We start from the raw sequence: 18438 nt of genomic DNA, 5'->3' as shown, positions 1-18438 counted from the left end.
CTGACGTTAAAGTTGATGGTGCTGCCAGTGTAAACTACACTTTGAGTAAAAACGATTGAATCACTGCTTCAGTGTTGAATTATTACTCCAGGATCCCACCAGATTCACCTCCTTCTTCACCAGCCCGTCTGTAAATGAGACCACCCGAAGGCTCCATGTGGTTTTGCCCTGTGCCGATCCTTCTGTCTTTCTCTTCTTCTCCCTCTGTCCCTCTTTCTTACTCTATCTGAATGGTGATGCACCTTCCTCTCCCTTCGACTGCACTACACCTAGATGTGTGTAAAAGATGTTTTAAGAAGGAATAAAAATAAAGTTGTTCTTTATTAATCTTTGGCCTAGTCCGACTCTCTTTTTTTGGTGGCATCACTGAAGAGTCCTTTCACACAGAGATCCTTCAGAACCGGTGTTTGGTTTGTTGGCACTGACACATGCTGTTGTTTGTCTGAATTCAGTGATTCAGTGTAAACAATCACCAGCTAACTTCCATACCAGCTGCTGTAAAAGTACAAGGTGGTCAACACACAGTGCAGTTACTAAATACTTGATCCTACAAACTGAATAATTTATATTAGTAACTGAATAATTAATGGTACTTACTGAACAATTTATAGGATTTACTGAATAACGCTTGTTATTGAATAATTTCTGCTAGTTACTGAATAATTCATAATAGATACTGAACAATTAATAGTAGATACTGACTCATAAGTTGATGAAGAGTTGATTGTAGTTCATGCCGGTTCATTCATAGTAGTAGGAGAATAATTGGTCAGAAATTTGTAATTGGTCATTTATAAATAATTCATATTGTTCAATGAATCCTTTGTGGAAGTTACTGAATAGTTCATATTAATGACTAAATAATTCATAGTATGCACTGCATAGATCATAGTAGATACAGAATAATTGATAGTAGTAACTGAATCATTAATAGTATACACTAAAAGATTTGTAGACACTGAATAAGTCATATTGGTTAATGAAGAATTGATTGTAGTTCAGAACAATTAATTGTAGTGACCCTATTATTCATACTGAATAATAAATTGTATGTACTGAATATTTATATTAGTACTGAATAAATTATGAAATAATTCACAGTAGTTGCTAAAAAAATATTCAGTTATTTGGAATTTCAAGTAATTCATACTGCTTAAGTAATGCTTTGTAGGAGCTACTGAATAGTTAATAGTAATTAAGTAATTCTAGTAGACACCAATTAAATCATAGTAGACACTGATTAATTCACAGTAGTTGCTAAATATTTTTTAAACTATGAATTTGGTTCTTAAACAAACAAATAACATTACCACTAAAAAAGAGAGACACAGCTTTTCCAGCGAAAAGAAAAGGAACTAAAGTTTCTTAAAAGTTGCTAAAAGAATTCATTTTTCCTCACAAATACACAAGTAAGAGTAAATTATTATTATAATTATTATTTTTTACTGACAGCCGTTCCGTTCTAGTTGTAATGAAGTACACGGAATGGAGTCAGTGTACCCCAAAGCGTTTCACACTTAACACAATAAAGGCCCATTATAGGCAGGAGTTGCAAGTCGCACACAGTGGGCTGGACTGTGGTCAGCAGGAGCGTGGGAGGAGGCTGGGCAGTTTTGTGTGAATGGAGTTTATTCTTCCTCCTCTTCCCTCCGTCTTGTGCTGAAAGTCAGAGATACAAACATACTTGTGATCAGCGTGTGTGTGTGCGCGCATAGCTTAAACCACTTCATAGGTGGACCAGTTGTAAACTGGAATCTTGTGTGTATTTGTCTGTAAAGTTTACTAAAAAAGTGTATATAGACATATACATCAAATTCGTACTATATACATATCTATATGGGACTTATAACTCACGTTATACATATGATAGGTCATTATATATATAGCTATATATCATATATATATATACAAATATGATAAGTAGTAATAACCCCCCCCTGTATATGTTAGTATGTATGCATACTGCACGTATGACCCCACGTTCTGACTGTAAAGACGTGTGTTTGCGCGCAATCTGTGCAGCTGCCCGTGAGTAAAGTGACCAGTCCAGCTTTAATTTCCCACTCAATTAACCCAGCGCACAATCACAATGGACACCAACACTGAGTGACCAGAGGCAGCTGTTGGAGTCACAACCTGCCTCCCGCTCTGTGATTGGCTAATACTTTGCCTCGATCACAAAGATTGGCCTGCAGTATCTCACCTCCGGCTCTGGGATTAGAGAGCTCATTTTGCATCCTGCGCTGCGATTGGATAGTAGTTCACGGTGCGTACCCTAGCCAATCCCAGCGCGGTGGGCGTGGATTGTCGGAATACTGCTGGAAACCACGCCCTTCCCCTCCCGTGCCCAGGAGCGCGCCTGCGGGAAGCGCGTTCCCGAACTGCCAAAGTCGAGCTTACTCATAGCGCTCACAGGAAGTTGTAGAGATTGAAAACGGGGCGAAAAGAAGGACATACACGGGAATACACTTTTCCAAAGGGGATATTCCTAAGCCAGTCCCGCAGCGTGTGGTTAGCGAGCCTCCTTGGGAGCCGTTGAGGAGTTAAATGAGTGACTGATTATGGACTAAAGCCCGGCGGAGACCGATGGAGGCGGTGAGAAGTTTTCGGTTGGTGTGGGTGCTGTTGGTCGGGGCCGTGGCGAGTACTGCGGGGAGAGAAGGTGGGTCAAACCGACGCATTCCTCACCCAAACAAGTAACTCCAAATAACCAGACTCCGGGCTTTGACTGGAAATTAGGCTCTCAGGACCAGAAACAGGACGTTTGTAGTCCATATGGAAGATTTGAAAAGGCTGTGACGGATTTTCTGAGGAATTCCAGTCTGCCTACAGAGATTTTTACACTAGTGTTTCCACAGCAAACCGGCTTTGCCACTTTCTGACTGACAGCAAAGAGCCCTTAAAGGTGACAGGCAGCAATCAACACACTCAGAAAACCTGCCTCCTAGACCAAAACCCAAGACTAAGGCCTTGGTCACGAAGAGTGATCTTTTTCAAGTTTTTGAGTAGAAAGAGGTAGAAAAACATATGTTCTAAGCAAAAGCTAAACTCAAGCTTTAGGTTTTAGACTGGTATGCAAAGGACAGCAAAAACTGATGTAGACGTTTAAGGCTTTCTGTCTGGAAAATAAGACAAATGGTTATTTGCAGACCAAAACTTTAGACCAGAGCTTTAGTCAGTATCTAGACCTAGAAAACTCTAAAACTCGCTCTTATAAAGCAAAGCTAAACTCAGGCCTTAGATTTTTTTAATCAAGTATGCAAATGACAACTACACAGGTTTGGAGGTATCTTTTTACAAGAAAAAGAGAAGAAACCTTCATTTCTAGACCAAACTTAAACTCATATCTAAACAACTGTCTTAGGAATATGACCAAAACTAAACGAAAGCCTTGGTTTTTATTCAGGATTGTGAAAGGACTACAAATCCCGAGCTAATCTAGATGTTCAAACTAGAAGACCGAAGAATCCATGCGTAGATTAAACCATCTTTAGGCTTTAGCCTGGATTCTGAGGGATATACCTAAACTTCCAGGATAGAAGAACCCTGAGGGAAATAAAATCTTAAGGCTACTTAACATCACAATATGGTGTACGAATTTGAGGCCGTTTCATGACCGTTCTCAGTTGTAAGACTGGTGCTTGACTACATGGCACCTGCCATTTCCAGGCTGATCTCCAACATCTCAGAACACACAAACAAAACTTTGCAAACTGCAGGTGCAATTTAACACCTAAATGTCTCCATAACAAACCTCATCTTATCTTGGTTTCTTCTCTTTACTCTCCGCTGTATGCTGCTGTGATTCAAGAGTTGGGCAGACCAGAGTGCAAACAGTGACGAGACCAAAACTGAGTGGCCTTGACTCTTAACATTTCCAAGAAATGCAGATGCTAGTTTGGTTTGGATCACCCTGCACCTTCCGTTTCCTCTGTTATGTCATTGCGACAGCTTTTGTGCTTCCCATAACCAGCTTAAATGATTGTTTTCCTGGTTAGAGTGTTCTTCAGAAACCTGGAAAACCTTTGTAGATGATTTTAAATTGCACCACCCTGCGAGCTCTTCTCCAGTGGTGGGATTCTTTGGGGTTGGATCACTATGTTGAGTTGCTAACAGAGTACTAATAAACGTCAGTCCTAAAAGTGGGTCAGACATACCTCAGCATACCCCTACCTAATCACAAGGCTAACAAGGCTCCACCCTCTCTTCAAATCTGGGCAACCTGGAGAGCTAACGCTTAAGCTAAAACAGCCGGCATGCTCCACCGTCCCTTACACCTGTGTGTTTGGGTGCCAGAATGGACAGGATGTTCAGACGCACCACCATAGCTGGGAGATCCACTGCCCTTCAACCACTCGTACCCCGTCCGTCAGGGTGATGGGTGCCAGATCGAAGGTACAATTGGACATGTGGGGCAGCCCCAAATACTCAAGCTTGTATCTATATATGGGCTGGTAACTCGGTTCCAGATATCAGAAGCTCAGTAAACTCTAAAGATCTGTGAAATCACAACCTCGGTTCAAAGAAAAGAGCTGTGAGCATTGCCATGGTAATGTAAACAAATGTTGTTGGCCAGTAATGGAGTGCTGCCAGTCATGCACGTCCCACGCCCAGACGGTTCTTAGAGAGGTGTGAGGAGAGCATTTTGGGAATTTTTGAGGAGTGTTTGATCATATGTCTGCTTTGTGTTTTCTGTTTAAACTTTACCGAACGCTTCACTGAACACCCAGGGTTGGTAACAAATTGTGTTTCCAGAAGTTATAAGGGGAAATTCTATAGATTTTTCTAAGTTCCCACCTAATTCAGTGGGTAAACACAAGTCAAAGTCATTCAGAGGGGCTTTGTGGTGAAATACTTATTGTGAAGCCTTGTGACTATTTACAGTGGTGGTGAATGGAACCAGGGGTCACCATGACTACACAACTCTAGCTATTTGATTTACTTACTAAAGCAACCAGTAACCCTGCCATCGCCTAGTGTGTTGTGAGCTTTATATAGGACATTGATGGTGGTAAAATGTTTTGCTCCACAACTTGCTGCATATATCTGTCCAATCAGTGTGCTTAAAAATATGTTCTAGTAGAGTACCAAAATCAAACAGGCCAATCAAAACAGCCCTTGCCGTTATGGACGGTGGCAAAAGCCAAATAAAATTGCATCTTAAGAACATGCGCCGTCCCTCACACTAACAAACACACACCCTACTGCTTGAGTGGAAGGTGTTTCAAAGGTCATTAGTTTAAAGGCTATGCCTTTAACTGTGTGAGGGTTTTGATTGCTCACGAACAAACCCAGAGATTATGTGTGTGTGAGTGAGATCTTGTGTTATTGAATTAGGAAAGAAGAAAAGCCAGAACGTCACGGTGCATTGTGCAGGCAAAGTATTTTCGGCATGCGGTCAACTGACTGACGCACGCCGTCCTTGAGAAGCTCTTCTGGTCAGCAGTGTGCCGAAGTGCATGACGAGTTGTAGAGGAGCGCTGACCAGTAAATAGCCTTTCAGGACATTTGCGTGCAGTGCGTTAAGTCTGTTGTTCGCTCTCTCCAAGTTTGTAACACTTTGTGTGTGGCCAAAACTACGTGGACAACTGACGTTCTTACTAATGTAAGATTGTTGGACATCCTATTCCAAAAACTGTGGGCATTTAAATGAAGCTGGTTACTTCTGCTAAGATTTTGTGGAAAGAATGGTCTTTGAGTTTTCTCTGGAGTTTTACCGGCAGCAGTACACAAGTGTAGTGCACAGGTGAGCCTCAACATGATGACCACACAGAACAGTTGGTTTCTTACATCCCACATGTTGGATATGGGAGAAGCAGGCAGCTTGATATAGTCTGATAACTAGGTTGGTGCAAAAGCAAGGCTTGTGGCATGTTCAGTTATGAGATTGCTGACCCCTGTCCACCAAAAAAAGGTGTCCTGGTCTGTGAAGTTTCGTTTAATGTTATTTGGACATCCCTTAAGAATCTGAACCACAACTTTGATAAGGGCCAGCCAAACTGGTTAGCTGGCTAGACAACTTGGTCAGAGCATCTCCAAAACATCAGGCAGGTCTTGTGGGGTTATTCTGGTATGCAGTGGTCAGAACCTACTAAAAGTGCTCCAAGGAAGGCTCATTGACTTACAGGACCTAAAGGATCTTCTCCTAAAATTTTGGTGCCAAATACCACAGGACACCTTCAGAGGTTTTGATTGCTCAAAAGCAGCAGGGCTTTCAAAGTGATCTCATGAAAGTTCAAGCCTGCTTTACAGAGTATCGAAACTTGAAATGGTTGAAATGGATGAAATGGAACCAAGTGCAAACAAAGTTCCCGTGAATTTGTGTGATTGGTTGTAACACTCAGCTGGGCGCTCAGTCTGAGGATCGGTCAGCATGCAGTGGGACATTTCTGGAATTCCTTGCCATGCTCTTTCTCTGAGTAATGCCGTTATGCTCTCCGCACACACAGACTGGACTCCGATCTGTGCTTGCTGTGTGTTTTTCAACCAACAGCAGCTCAAGATACAGCTAAATGGTCTGCATAACTGCCTTATGCTACGGGGTTCGGACAGCTGCTTTTTCTTTATGTTGAGATTCCTACATTCAGTACATTGGACTTTGTGGGTAGGGATATTCATATTATAACTAATTATGCTCATTTTGGAATGGAATAGTGTAATAGAAGAGCTGACAACCGAGCACAGTTTAGTGCAAATTTAACAGCTTGCCCTATAAGTTGGGTCTATAGTAACATTGAGAGGCTGGTTGCAGCAGTGGCTAAAAAGTGTTGTTTGAACCAGATGAATTTTCGAATCTACACACTATAAAATTTCTCCAAATAAAGATGATTAGTGAAAATGAAATGAAAGGCGTGCAAATGTTGGTGCACCCTTCTTATGTCACAAAAATACAAATACAGTACACCTAACACCCAGCCTAACACAGCACCTATTTGGCAACACTTTGCCAACCATCTGGGATACCCTTTCAGCCACCAAGCAACACCATAGCCACCACGTAAAATAACTATGCAGCCATAGAAGCACTTATTTAGTGCCACTGGAGCTCAACATGCTTGGAAGAGTGCTAATACTGTTGCTGCTCTGAGTAAATGGAGGCCTATCCTACCCTCCCACTGGGTGTGAGGCCAGGGTTAGGTTTTGGCTCCCAGGGACTCCTGGCCATGAATGGCTGTGGTGTCATTGGGCATCAAACCAGCTCCTGCTGATGCAACCAATGCTTAGACAGTTGTGCCACTTGGGAGCCCCCAAGTCCCATTATCCATCCATCCATCCATCCATCCATTCATCATCTTATCTCCTTTTTCCAGGTCAGGGTTGCGGTTGTGTAGTGGATGCTATCAACAGCGTAGCAACCCACTAAACAACAGCGTATTAACCATCTAGCACAAGCAGTTTCACTCTAGTGACAGTGTAGCAACAGCCTGTCAACTGTCTGGAAGTGGGAACCTCTTACACTGTGCACTCCTTCTGCACTTTTTGACTGACTGACTGACTTTGTAAAATAAAATGTTGGTGTATATTTACAGAGATGTGGAGATTGGTTACAGCCTAAGTCCAGTGTTTGTTACCAACTTTAGTCTAGCATCTCTGGTTCTAAACTAAAGGAGCTCACGTCAAAAACCACACATTCAGATCTTCTGAATCTGGGCTCAGTGGTCAATCGTGTTCAGAACAGAAGCTCTTGCAATTGTTTGGGCTTCATCCTGGTAGACAGAGTTGTAAGACAGACTGGTTGCTGAGCGTGTGAGCCTGTCATAGTTCAGGTATGCATGCATTACTGTGTTATTTATGGTTCGTCGCACTTTGTGTGTGTGTGTGTGTGTGTGTGTGTTCGTGTGTCGCTTGTGTACATGCATGCATCACTTGTGCTCACACACAGCGACCGGTCCAGATCCTGTTCTTCCTGTCGGTTGAGCAATACTCGTTTGTTTAACGTGTGTGTGTGTCTGTGTGTGTTTTGAATGTGGCCATTCAACAAGGCCTTTTCAAAAACTGGGTGCTTGAGTGTGTAAGTGAGAAGAGAAGCAGCCGTGAAGGTGCAGAAAATAATGCTGTAGTGATCCCACACAGCCGAGATGGTTTAAGAAGGTTGCTTTGCCTGGTCGCTATGGATACTGCAGATTACGAATTATGTATTTGAGATGCATCTGATATGAAAGAAAATCATTACGGGCCGCTTGCTGGTTGAGCGCTTTTAGTCACGTTAATGGACGCTTTATGGCCCCCCATGCACTGACCTGTTAAATTCTCAGTTTATGGTCAGTGGATAGCTTGCGGCGAGGATGCCAAGTGGTGCTCCTACAAAGCTAGGGACAAATCAAAAGTTCAGAGGCCCAAGGTAGTGAGAAATTGTTTGTTTGTTTGTTTGTTTGTTTATTTAAATTCCAGCCTTCTTTATTAGTTAATAGTGGCCTAAACTGTGTTTTTAAATAAATGGGTGAAGGTTAGCATGTGCTTCTTTTGAAGTTCTGAAGTTCAGAATTCTTATATTCCTAGTTTAAATATCCGTGCTTAATTTGATGTCATGGGTTTACAGGGCATGCGAGACTGTACTGGTTTATGACCTGTGAGATGTAAGACCTCGTTGTAGTTGTAAGTTGTTGCGCCGTGTTTAGCTGTGTTTAGGATTTAGAGATCTTTGCAGTTCAGTGGTTTGAGGGAAGCAGAAAATGCGGAGTGCCCCTTATCACCATCCGTGAGCTCAATCTCTGCCAGCAGTTTGCAGTAATTGACTGCTACGATGATATCTGGTGGTGAGGTCAGCGACCCAAGACTGCTTCCTCCCTGGCCTCCTGCCATGTGCAGGTGCGGCTTCAGCTTTCAGCACGGGTAAATAGTGGCCATTTACATCCAGTGTGTGTGTTTGTCTGTCTCTCTCTCTCTCTCTCTCTCTCTCACTGCCTCTCTCTCTCTCACTGCCTCTCTCTCTTTGCTTTGTCAACAGCCTGCCTGTTGTACCTGTTGAACTTCCCCAGAAACATGGTTGAATCTAATCACAAACTTTATCTTGAGTGTATCTTGAATGATTACTTTTATTAAAAAACATACAACACGGTTTGCTTTTTCTGTTAAGATAAAGAAAATTATCAAACATAATTTTATTGTTTAAATGTTTCTTTTTTTTAAGGTGTGGCCAATTAAATTTTAGTCCTGGTCAATAAAATAATTCTAGGCCTGACTGATTTAATGAATAATTTTAATCATGGCCAGTTTAAAAAAAAATAAAAAAATTGGCCTGGCCAATTAAATATATTTAGGTCTGGCCAATTAAAGAAATCTAGACAATAAACTGATATTAAGTTGAGAATTGAATGTATGGTCAGTACTAAACTGCAGAGTTGGGCTTGTAAGGGTTAATTGTTATAATATAATTTTAATATATGATAATATATTAGTTAATTATTATAATATTAGTTAAAAAATAATTATATTAGCAGAAATGGTGCACTGTTGGAGCTTCTTCTCCTGTATTATCTCTTATACTTTTACACTGTGTGGCAAAATGCTTCAGAGAACCAGACATAATAAAGTTATCCTGTCTGTTTGAGGCAAGACTATAATAGCTTTGTGTGTGTGTATGTGTGTGTGTGTGTGTGTGTGTGTATGTGTGTTCTTGTAGTACTATCATCGTGAGGACCAAATGTCCTTGCACTGACAGGACAGCAGAAATATGCCGAAGTTAGGACATTGATCTGGTCCTGACTTCTAGACATGTTGTTCTTAAGAAAAATCAGCATATGAGGAAAAAAATAGCAAAAGCAGAAAGGTCAGTTTTTTTTGTTGGATATATGATTAACATTAACGTTTTTTTTGCATATTTATTGAAGAGGAAAAGCTAAATTATTGCATTGACGTAAGTATTCAGACGCTTTACCCAGTACTCAGATGAAGCACATTTGGCAGTGATTACAGCCTCCAGTCTTCTTGGGTATGATGCCACAAGGTTTGTACACCTAGATTTGAGAATTTTCTGCCATTTTTCTCTGTAGATCCTTGAGTGCTCTGGATCAGGTTTTCATTAAGAACATCTCTGTACTCCATTCAGCGTTCCCTCAACTCTGACCAGTCTCCCTGTCCCAGACACTGCAAAACACCCCCACAGCATGATACTACCACCACTATGCTTTACTGTAGGGGTGGTATTGGGCATTTGATGAGCAGTGCCTGGTTTTCTTCCAGAGATGACGCTTAGAACTTCAATTTTGGGAATCTTAAGTCCTTTAGATGCTTTTACTGAGGCCAGTCTTGTGAGGTTCTGCAGTGATTGGTGACCTCCTCGGAGTTTCTCCCATCTGCACACAGGATCTTTGGAGCTCAGCCAGAGTGACAGAGAAGTTGCTAAGAGGCTGTCAGTGGTCAGTTGCGAAGGGACTAATGGTGAGCACTATTAAGCGGTAAGTTTGGCTACTTAGTGTTGTACAGACACGTGCGTAATGCCCACAGCAGTGCTTCTCTCACTCCTGGAGACAGAGAGAGGAAGAGAGAGAGGTGGAAAGAAAGAGTGAAATGAGGAAGAGGGGGACGGAGGGAGAGACTGAGAGAGAGAGGGAGGAAGTGAGTTGGATTCTATTCAAGGCCACCAGCCGGCCCCTTCACACACGCTCTCAAACACGCACAGATAGGCCTCGGAGGGGAATTTATGGAGGACGGAGGGGGTGTAAGGGGGTGGACATTGGACAGGAAGTGTGGACAGGCACTTTTTCTTTTCGCCCCGACAGCTGGCCAAGCACTCAGAAGACTTCTCTGAAAAGTTCTTTAAAGACTTCAGAGCACATTATGATTAGAAAAGCCTTTGGAGCCAATAGAGAATTGGACCCCCCCCCCCAACACAGTTAATTAGCAGTTCGTAGACATTTTTGCTCAATTCTTAGATGTACTGTTTCAATTTAGGAGCCAATCTGATTGAAGGGAGCTGAATTTCATGAGCAGTGCAGTTGTAGTTGTAATTCAGTTTTCGTCAGAATTGCATGTAGAAGACCTTCATTTCTGTGGATGGCCATATCCAGAGCTATCAGAGCTAAGCAATTAATTACATTGTCAGTGGCAATCGCTGGAGACCAAGCACTACTGAAGCCAGCACAGCGTAAAAGATTAGCAGTGCTGAGTTTTTGAATGGTCTGTGGTTACAATTAATAAATTCATAGAATTAGTTTTTTTATTATGTGTTTTTGCAATGTGTTTACTCGTTTAAAAAAGTACAGTTTTTAGGTAATTCGTAGCTGTTCTTAAAGTTTCAGATCTTTTTGATACCACAGTTCATTTAGAAAGTAACTCAAAAAGAACTCCCATGACTACATTTTCAATTGCTGAGTGAATCTGACAACCTTGTGGGGTGAAAGCCATAGTTGCGAATTTAGCGAATCTGAAAGACGGAGCAAGCAAACCTGGACAAACTAGTGTGCTAAATAAGTCAGCTAAATAAAAAACCAGTAGCAAATACTCCTAATTCCATTCACTCTACTCTTACCTCTCAGATATGAGGCTTAATCCTCTAAACGTGTGAGGTTTAGAGGATTCCTCAGTTAGCTGGAACACGGTCTGTGCTGTAGTGTTTAGCCTGCCAGCTAGCTAACTTATCTAAGCTTAGATAGCTGGCTAACACAGTCCAAACACGGACCACTAACTAACCCAATGCTAACCAGCTTCTCTCTCCTGCTTCAGAGCATCTAGTCCATCTAGCATCTAGTCCATCTTTGGAGTGTATGGCCAAGCTACTCCAGTACCTTCCTGTAAATTGACCTTAAGAGGCGTCATCCATGTCCAGTGTGAATATGGGGTGGTGTGCTTGTGGAAATAAACACACACACACACACACACACACACACACTTAAACTCTTTGTGACGATAATCAGTGCACAGCTCTTAGGAAGCACAAGCATGCGTATGTGCACACATGCACCCACCCACACTTCATGATAAGAACAGGGCCGTATCTTCATGTGGATTGCAGTCTTGGGGCTTTAAGAGGGACTGAAACATCCGCTTGGCAAGTCCCAACTCCTCAGTCCCTATGTGACATCAGTTGCAGTGCTGTGTGTGTGTGTGTGTGTGTGTGTGTGTGTGTGTGTGTGTGTGTGTGTGTGTGTGCGCCTGCATGCATTGTCTGGTACCTAAATAGTGTTCATATCTGCTATAGGGAACGCTGATACAAGTTTGGACGCTAAACATGTTGGTGTTGTGCGAACGCCAGCATCTAGGTAGTGTTGATGTTGGTGTTGGACGGGGATTAACTGGTGGCCAGGAAACCAGCCTTTGTGTTGGATTCCAGATTAGACAGATTAGACGTCCCTTGGGGCATAGGTTTAAGCTCATCCTAAATTCTAATTAGTGTGTATCTTTGTGTGTCTGTGTGTGCACAGTATGCCTGGGGACGGATATGAAGCTGGCATTACCCTCCAGTCTGGAGAATCACTATGAAATGCTACGACTCCTTTATACCGGCTGCCAGGTCGTCCATGGCAACTTGGAAATCACACACCTACAGGGGACGCCAGACCTTTCCTTCCTGCAGGTAAGAGTGGCTGTGTTTGATTTAGGTGTTTCGTCTACTCATCTGACCATCCTCTTAATTACTATTATGAGCAGGCTGATCTTTCCTGGAATGTGCAGGTGATCACTGATGATGATGATGATTATGATTATGATCCCTCTGTAGGATATAGTGGGGGCTTCAGGCTTTGTGATGATGTGCTGCTGCTGCTGCTGCTGGTGGTGGTGATCATTTTGATGATGCTCTGCTTGTAGGGTATAGTAGGACTATGCTCCCGCTGCTGCTGCTGATGATGATGGTGGTGATGTTGCTGATGGTCTCTTTGTTGGGTATAGTAGAGGTTTAGGACTTTGTGCTGCTGCTTTCGATGATGATGATGATGCTGAGATGATGGTGATTATGCTGATGACCGTCTCTCTAATGTATAATAGAGGCTCAGGGTAGCTATTGCCGAAGATGATTGTGAAGATGATAATGGTGCTGATGTTGATGATTGTCTGTCTGTAGGGTATAGTAGAGGTTAAGGCTTGCTGCTGCTGCTGCTGCTTCTGCTGCTTCTGATGATGACTATTTTCCCTGTAGGGTAAAGTGAAGGGTCAGGGAATGATTTTGCTGTTGATGCTGGTCTCTCTGTAGGTTTTTGTGGAGGTTCAGGATTGTATGATATTTTCTCTGGGTGTAGGGTGTAGTGGAGGTTCAGTGCTATCTGCTTCTGCTGCTGATGAGGATGATGAAAATGATCTTTCTGTAGGACATAGTGGAGATTCAGAATTATGTGCTGTTGCTGCTGTTAAAGATTAGGAATATCTCTGTGTAGGATATAGTAGACGTTTAGTGCTATTTGCCGCTGCTCCTGCCAATGCTGTTGATGATGGTCTATCTGTAGGGTATAGTCGAGTTCAAGGGCTGTGTGCTGCTGCTGCCAATGATGTTGATGATGGTTTGTCTGTAGGGTATAGTAAAAGATCAGGGCTATTTGCTGGTGCTACTGCTGCTGCTGATGATGACAACGATCATGCTCTGTCTGTAGGGTATAATGGAATTTCAGGACTGTCATGATGATGATGATGATCTTTAATGATCTCTCTGTAGGGTATAGTGGAGGTTCAGGGCTATGTGCTGATTGCCCGCGTCTCTGTTCCTGTGATTCCCCTGAAGAATCTGCGCATCATCCGAGGTAGCCAGCTGTATAACTCTAGCTATGCCCTGGCCGCTGTGGAAAACTCTGGAGTCAAGGAGCTCCAGCTCAGCAGCCTCACAGGTAAAGAAAGGCACACCGATGAGAGGGAAGGGGAATTTGTAGTGTTGCACCAATACAATTCTATTTACTGATACTGTGTATCGATCTTGCGTTGATACTGATGCTGATATGTAAATACAGTCTCAGTATCAGCAGTAGAGAACATTGATACCATTAAGCATTGTGGAATTTCAAGTTTTAGTGAAAAGGCCCAGCGCAAAATCTGTATCACCAGTATTTGACTTGCAGATGGCTGTTAAACAACTACAAACATCTACACAAACCAAACTGGTCTTGCAACCAGTGCATTTTGCATTGTTCAAAGTGCCATTTTTTGATCATAAAAACTGGCCTCTGAATGGTGCAGCCATCTAAGCATTGGCCCTGTCATCAGGAAAATGCTGGTCAGATCATCGGTGATGCCACAGCATTGCATGGTCGGGAGTGTCAGTTATTGTTTGAGGATGCAAATTTATATTTTGTCATATTTTACAAGGTGAGCAGGTACTCTGTGTCTGATTTGCTGACTGCTGCTGTGTTGCTTTTTCTCAGAAATCTTGCTGGGTTTTGTGTTTATTGGAGGCAACCCTCAGCTCTGCTACCCTCAGAACATCAACTGGAAGGACATTGTTGGCGAACAGCAAGATGACAGCAAGTTAATCCGTGTGCAGCGTGCAGTGCCGTACTGTAAGTACAACAGTAGCGCACCAGCCCAAAGCAGTGGACGGAGTGTCCCAGATTTGTAAAACATAACTACAGCACAATTGAATAACTATATAACTCACACATAACTACAGCACAACTATTCATGCAGTCACTGTGCCGTTGATCAGCACACTAGTCTGAGCTATGCCTGATAGGGTCCCGAAATGGATAGAAAAACAAAAGGGATTAGTAAATAATTGCTTATTAAACCAAACAATTCCGTATCAAAACTTCAGTCCAGGGCTCCAAGGATCTGGGGATGTGGCGCTTTTATCTGAGTGTATTAGCTGCCTAGCGATGCTGAATCAGTGGCAGTTTGCAAAGAGCCAGTGGTTGACTTGTATGCGTCAGAGGCATGTACATGTCCTCACCCTACTAGTGTTGGGAGCATTGCAAGTAATGGCAGCATCAGACATTGAAATGGGAGAGATGAGGGGAGAGGGCGCCATCTACCTACCCAGAGAGAGCATGGCCAATTGTGCTCTTTCAGGCTCTGGATGCTGATGCCAGAGCAGCATCTTCGGGGTAGTCCTGGTGAGTGAGTGGGTTTATTGGCTCAGCAATATCAGACGGGGGAATAGGATGTATTTCTAACAAGAACTGCGACTGCAACTTCTAACCTTTGACGTGTGCTTAGTTCATTCTGTGGTTTAATATTTTTCTTGTTGCTTCAGGTCCACCTTGTCCAGCAGCCTGTGGCTCCAGAGGGTGCTGGGGACATTCCGCAGAAGATTGCCAAACACGTGAGTGCTGCTTGCATTTTTAGTTGTTGTAATTTTCACTAAACCGGCAGAACAAGTAGAATCGTAAACAGTCTCTGAACACATGCAGTTGTAATTACCTCTTTGATTTTGGGTGTTTTTGCGTAGTGACCCACATACTCTGTGCGTCCGGCTGTACACGCTGCAAGGGTCCTAATGCCAGTGACTGCTGTCATGTCCAGTGTGCCTCTGGTTGTTCCGGACCCAAAGACTCTGACTGTCTGGTAGGTGTTTTTTGTTTGTTTGTTTGTTTGTTTTGGTTTTGTTTTGGTTTTGCTGATGAGTGTGATGACTAATTAAAAATGTGTGTAGTTATACCATAGTTCCCTAAAACATATACCATAGAACATCTAACAGTACCCATTTAAACTGGCTGTATTTACTACATGCAAAACCTTTATACACTATGTGTCCAAAAGTTTGTGAACACCCCTTCTAATGAATGCATTTAGCTATGGTAAGTTGCACCCACTGCTGACACAGAGCTTGCCTAGTCCCTGTAGATCGGTACCACTAATTGAATAGGACGGAATAGGAGCAGATTGACCTGCCAGGCATGGGCTAGAGGAGTATGAAGGCCCCCAGCATTGAGCTGTGTAGCAGTGGAACTGTGTTCTCTGGCATGATGGTTTGTGCTCCATCCAGTACTTTTCAGATGAGTTGGGAAGTTGGGCATGAGGTGAGGTGGTGATCATCAAACATCCTGACCTCACTAATGCTGACTTGTTGCTATGTGTAATCAAATCCTCGCAGCAAACCGAGACAATCAGCTACTAGTTAGTTTTGGTCTGAAACTGATGTGTAACACCATGATTTCTATGACTCATCATAATCGTTATGAGAACTGAGCGTCCTTCTTTAGATTACAATGCAAGTGGCAATCATCGTTGACCAAGCACTATGCACTTTTATTGAACCAGTAGAGCACAAATGATGGGCAATATTTTTAGCCTGACCTCATTTATAGTTTTTGGGCAAGACCTAAATGTGTATAAATGAGTAGGTCCACCACCCAAATAATCTTTGCTCACCAGTGATTCTGTGCTCTGAAACCAATGACCAGTGATAAATAGTGTGTAGAAAATATGGAAATTACTGTATATATTTTGGAAAGGGCTTCAGAAACTAAGCCATGTAATATGATATAATACCATTCATCTACAGTATACAGTAGTTGCTTATTGTCAGCAAACACAGGCAATAGAAATTACTACAGGCAGTGTGTGAAGTCTTAGGTTGATGACATTACAGTTCGTAACCATCTATATGATTTATGAGTGAGTTATGTTTGTGTTATGGATGGATTATAAAGTCCTAAAATAGAAACCTTCAGATAAGATTATCTGCTTTGTTCAGTGAGTGTCAAGTGTAGTGAAATATGTTGTACTGTAAGTACAGAGTACTAACGCTTCTGTATTTGTTCCACACAGGCATGCCGTCATTTTAACGACAGCGGGACGTGCAAAGACCGATGCCCACCACCCAGTATCTACGACTCCATGATCTATCAGTCCAAACCCAATCCCAACAAGAAGTTCAGCTTTGGAGCCACCTGTGTAAAACAGTGTCCACGTACGTTTCCCTTTTGCATCTCCTGCTATACTTACATATTGTCACTGTTACAGTGACAATTCCAGCTTTACATGAGCAGGAAAAAAACGCCTGAACTTTCAATGGGAGACAAAGTGAATTTTATTTATTTATTTATTTAGTTTGAATTTCCTTTTTGCTCTATATTTAAAACTGCCAAATAACACACACACATTCAGAGCTCCTCCTGCCGACACTAGGAGGGTAAGGACTTAACTGGTCTCTTATAGATGTGAAGCAAGCAACTCCTCTTTTGGTGGTCTCTAGTTTTCGGCATTACTGGGCAGCTGACACACTCTGAGGAAAGCTCCAACCACACCAGCTAACAGAAGTCTGTGCTGCCCAACATCACTTAAGAGTGATGAGCTGCTAAGAGGAGCCCATGGCTACTGATCATTTGAGTAGTTCTAAATCCTCTTTCTTTCTGTCTGTGTGTGTAGATAACTATCTGGCCATGGAAATGGCGTGTACAATGGTGTGCCCCAAAGCTAACCAGGAAGTCATCACCGTCCTACCAGATAGACGAGAGACGCAGAAGTGTGAAACGTGCGAAGGGGAATGTCCAAAAGGTAGGTAGATTTGAAAGAGTGCTCAAAATATTGTACAGGTTCTTTGTATTGTACACTTGCCAACAAACAACAACATGTCAAATTTGATGTTTAATGTATATTTGCAATAATACAGCCTAGGAATATGGTTAAACCATTTCCTGAATCTATAGACTCTGTCCTTTCCTTTACATCACATTGTCAGATCTTACATGACTCACATCCGGAGAAATAAGTCTGTGAATGCGGGATAAGACACTCATCTCTGCTTCTCACTGTGTCTAACTAGTGGATTTGTGTGTCTATCAGCTGCCTCTTATCTGTAATTGGTGGATTCTTGTGTGAAACTGACCAATGGACACTCAAACATATCTTATTTAACTCACAGTTTAGAAGCTATATAATTCAGACATTCTTTTGTGAAGCTGAGACTCTGGTAAACCTGTTTCAAGACAGTTCGTCCACATGAATAAAAGTATGTAAGAAGATCAGGAAAGGTTTGACAGGCTGGTTAAGCAAATGAGAAAACATTAAATATGTTTCCAATAGGGCTGCCGTGATAAGTCGCCGTAGTTGATTATGCCGGACGTTAACAAATTGGACGTAGAAGGGTCATCTAAGGGTTTAGCCCTATGTATTTTTACTTTTAGTGCTCATCTTTATCTGGTTGCATTTGCACTGTAAAAACACAGGTACCAATATCAACACTGTTCAAACCTGCTTACTGAGCTATTTTAAAAAAAAAAACAGCATTTCTTTTATTGACTTCACTTATTTATTGAATTTCAGAACAATTACTAAATAAGTTGTTTATTTATTTTTATTTTTACAAAATAAAAATATACGAAGTGCAGTTACAGCAAGAATAAAATGGGGAGAGAAATAAATAAAATAAAGTAAAATAAAAAAAAACTTTTAAAACTACAACTGTAAAAAACTTTCCATATGTAGCAATTTAAGTTCGTTAGTAAAGACTGTACGTATTTACATTCAGCCCACGTTAGGCGTGCAGGTAAGACTTGTCCACTTGTCCAAATTATTCTGGAGCCTAAACAATAGATTTTGTAATGTAGCCAAGCTACCCATTCTTGTCAAGCAGTG

At 42.1% G+C, this 18438-nt stretch overlaps 1 protein-coding gene across 2 annotated transcripts in view; it reads left to right on the top strand.

Moving 5' to 3' along the window:
- The first annotated feature begins 2373 nt into the window (after positions 1–2373).
- Positions 2374–18438, top strand: part of erbb2 (erb-b2 receptor tyrosine kinase 2) — a 30714-nt gene continuing 14649 nt past the window's right edge. The window contains exons 1-8 of one of the 2 annotated variants that reach the window (XM_072668083.1): positions 2374–2662; positions 12363–12514; positions 13586–13754; positions 14316–14420; positions 15113–15181; positions 15308–15423; positions 16630–16771; positions 17230–17358. In XM_072668083.1, the coding sequence (XP_072524184.1) occupies positions 2587–2662; positions 12363–12514; positions 13586–13754; positions 14316–14420; positions 15113–15181; positions 15308–15423; positions 16630–16771; positions 17230–17358 (958 nt within the window). In that variant the 5' untranslated portion in view covers positions 2374–2586. Of the gene's footprint in view, positions 2663–12362; positions 12515–13585; positions 13755–14285; positions 14421–15112; positions 15182–15307; positions 15424–16629; positions 16772–17229; positions 17359–18438 lie in introns of both variants that reach the window. The other variant, XM_072668082.1, reaches the window with a different exon arrangement.

Source organism: Salminus brasiliensis, chromosome 22 (genome assembly GCF_030463535.1).
Source record: "Salminus brasiliensis chromosome 22, fSalBra1.hap2, whole genome shotgun sequence".
NCBI classification, from domain to species: domain Eukaryota; kingdom Metazoa; phylum Chordata; class Actinopteri; order Characiformes; family Bryconidae; genus Salminus; species Salminus brasiliensis.
The sequence above is the reverse complement of the archived record's forward strand: the minus strand, read 5'-3'. Positions and strand labels throughout refer to the sequence as shown.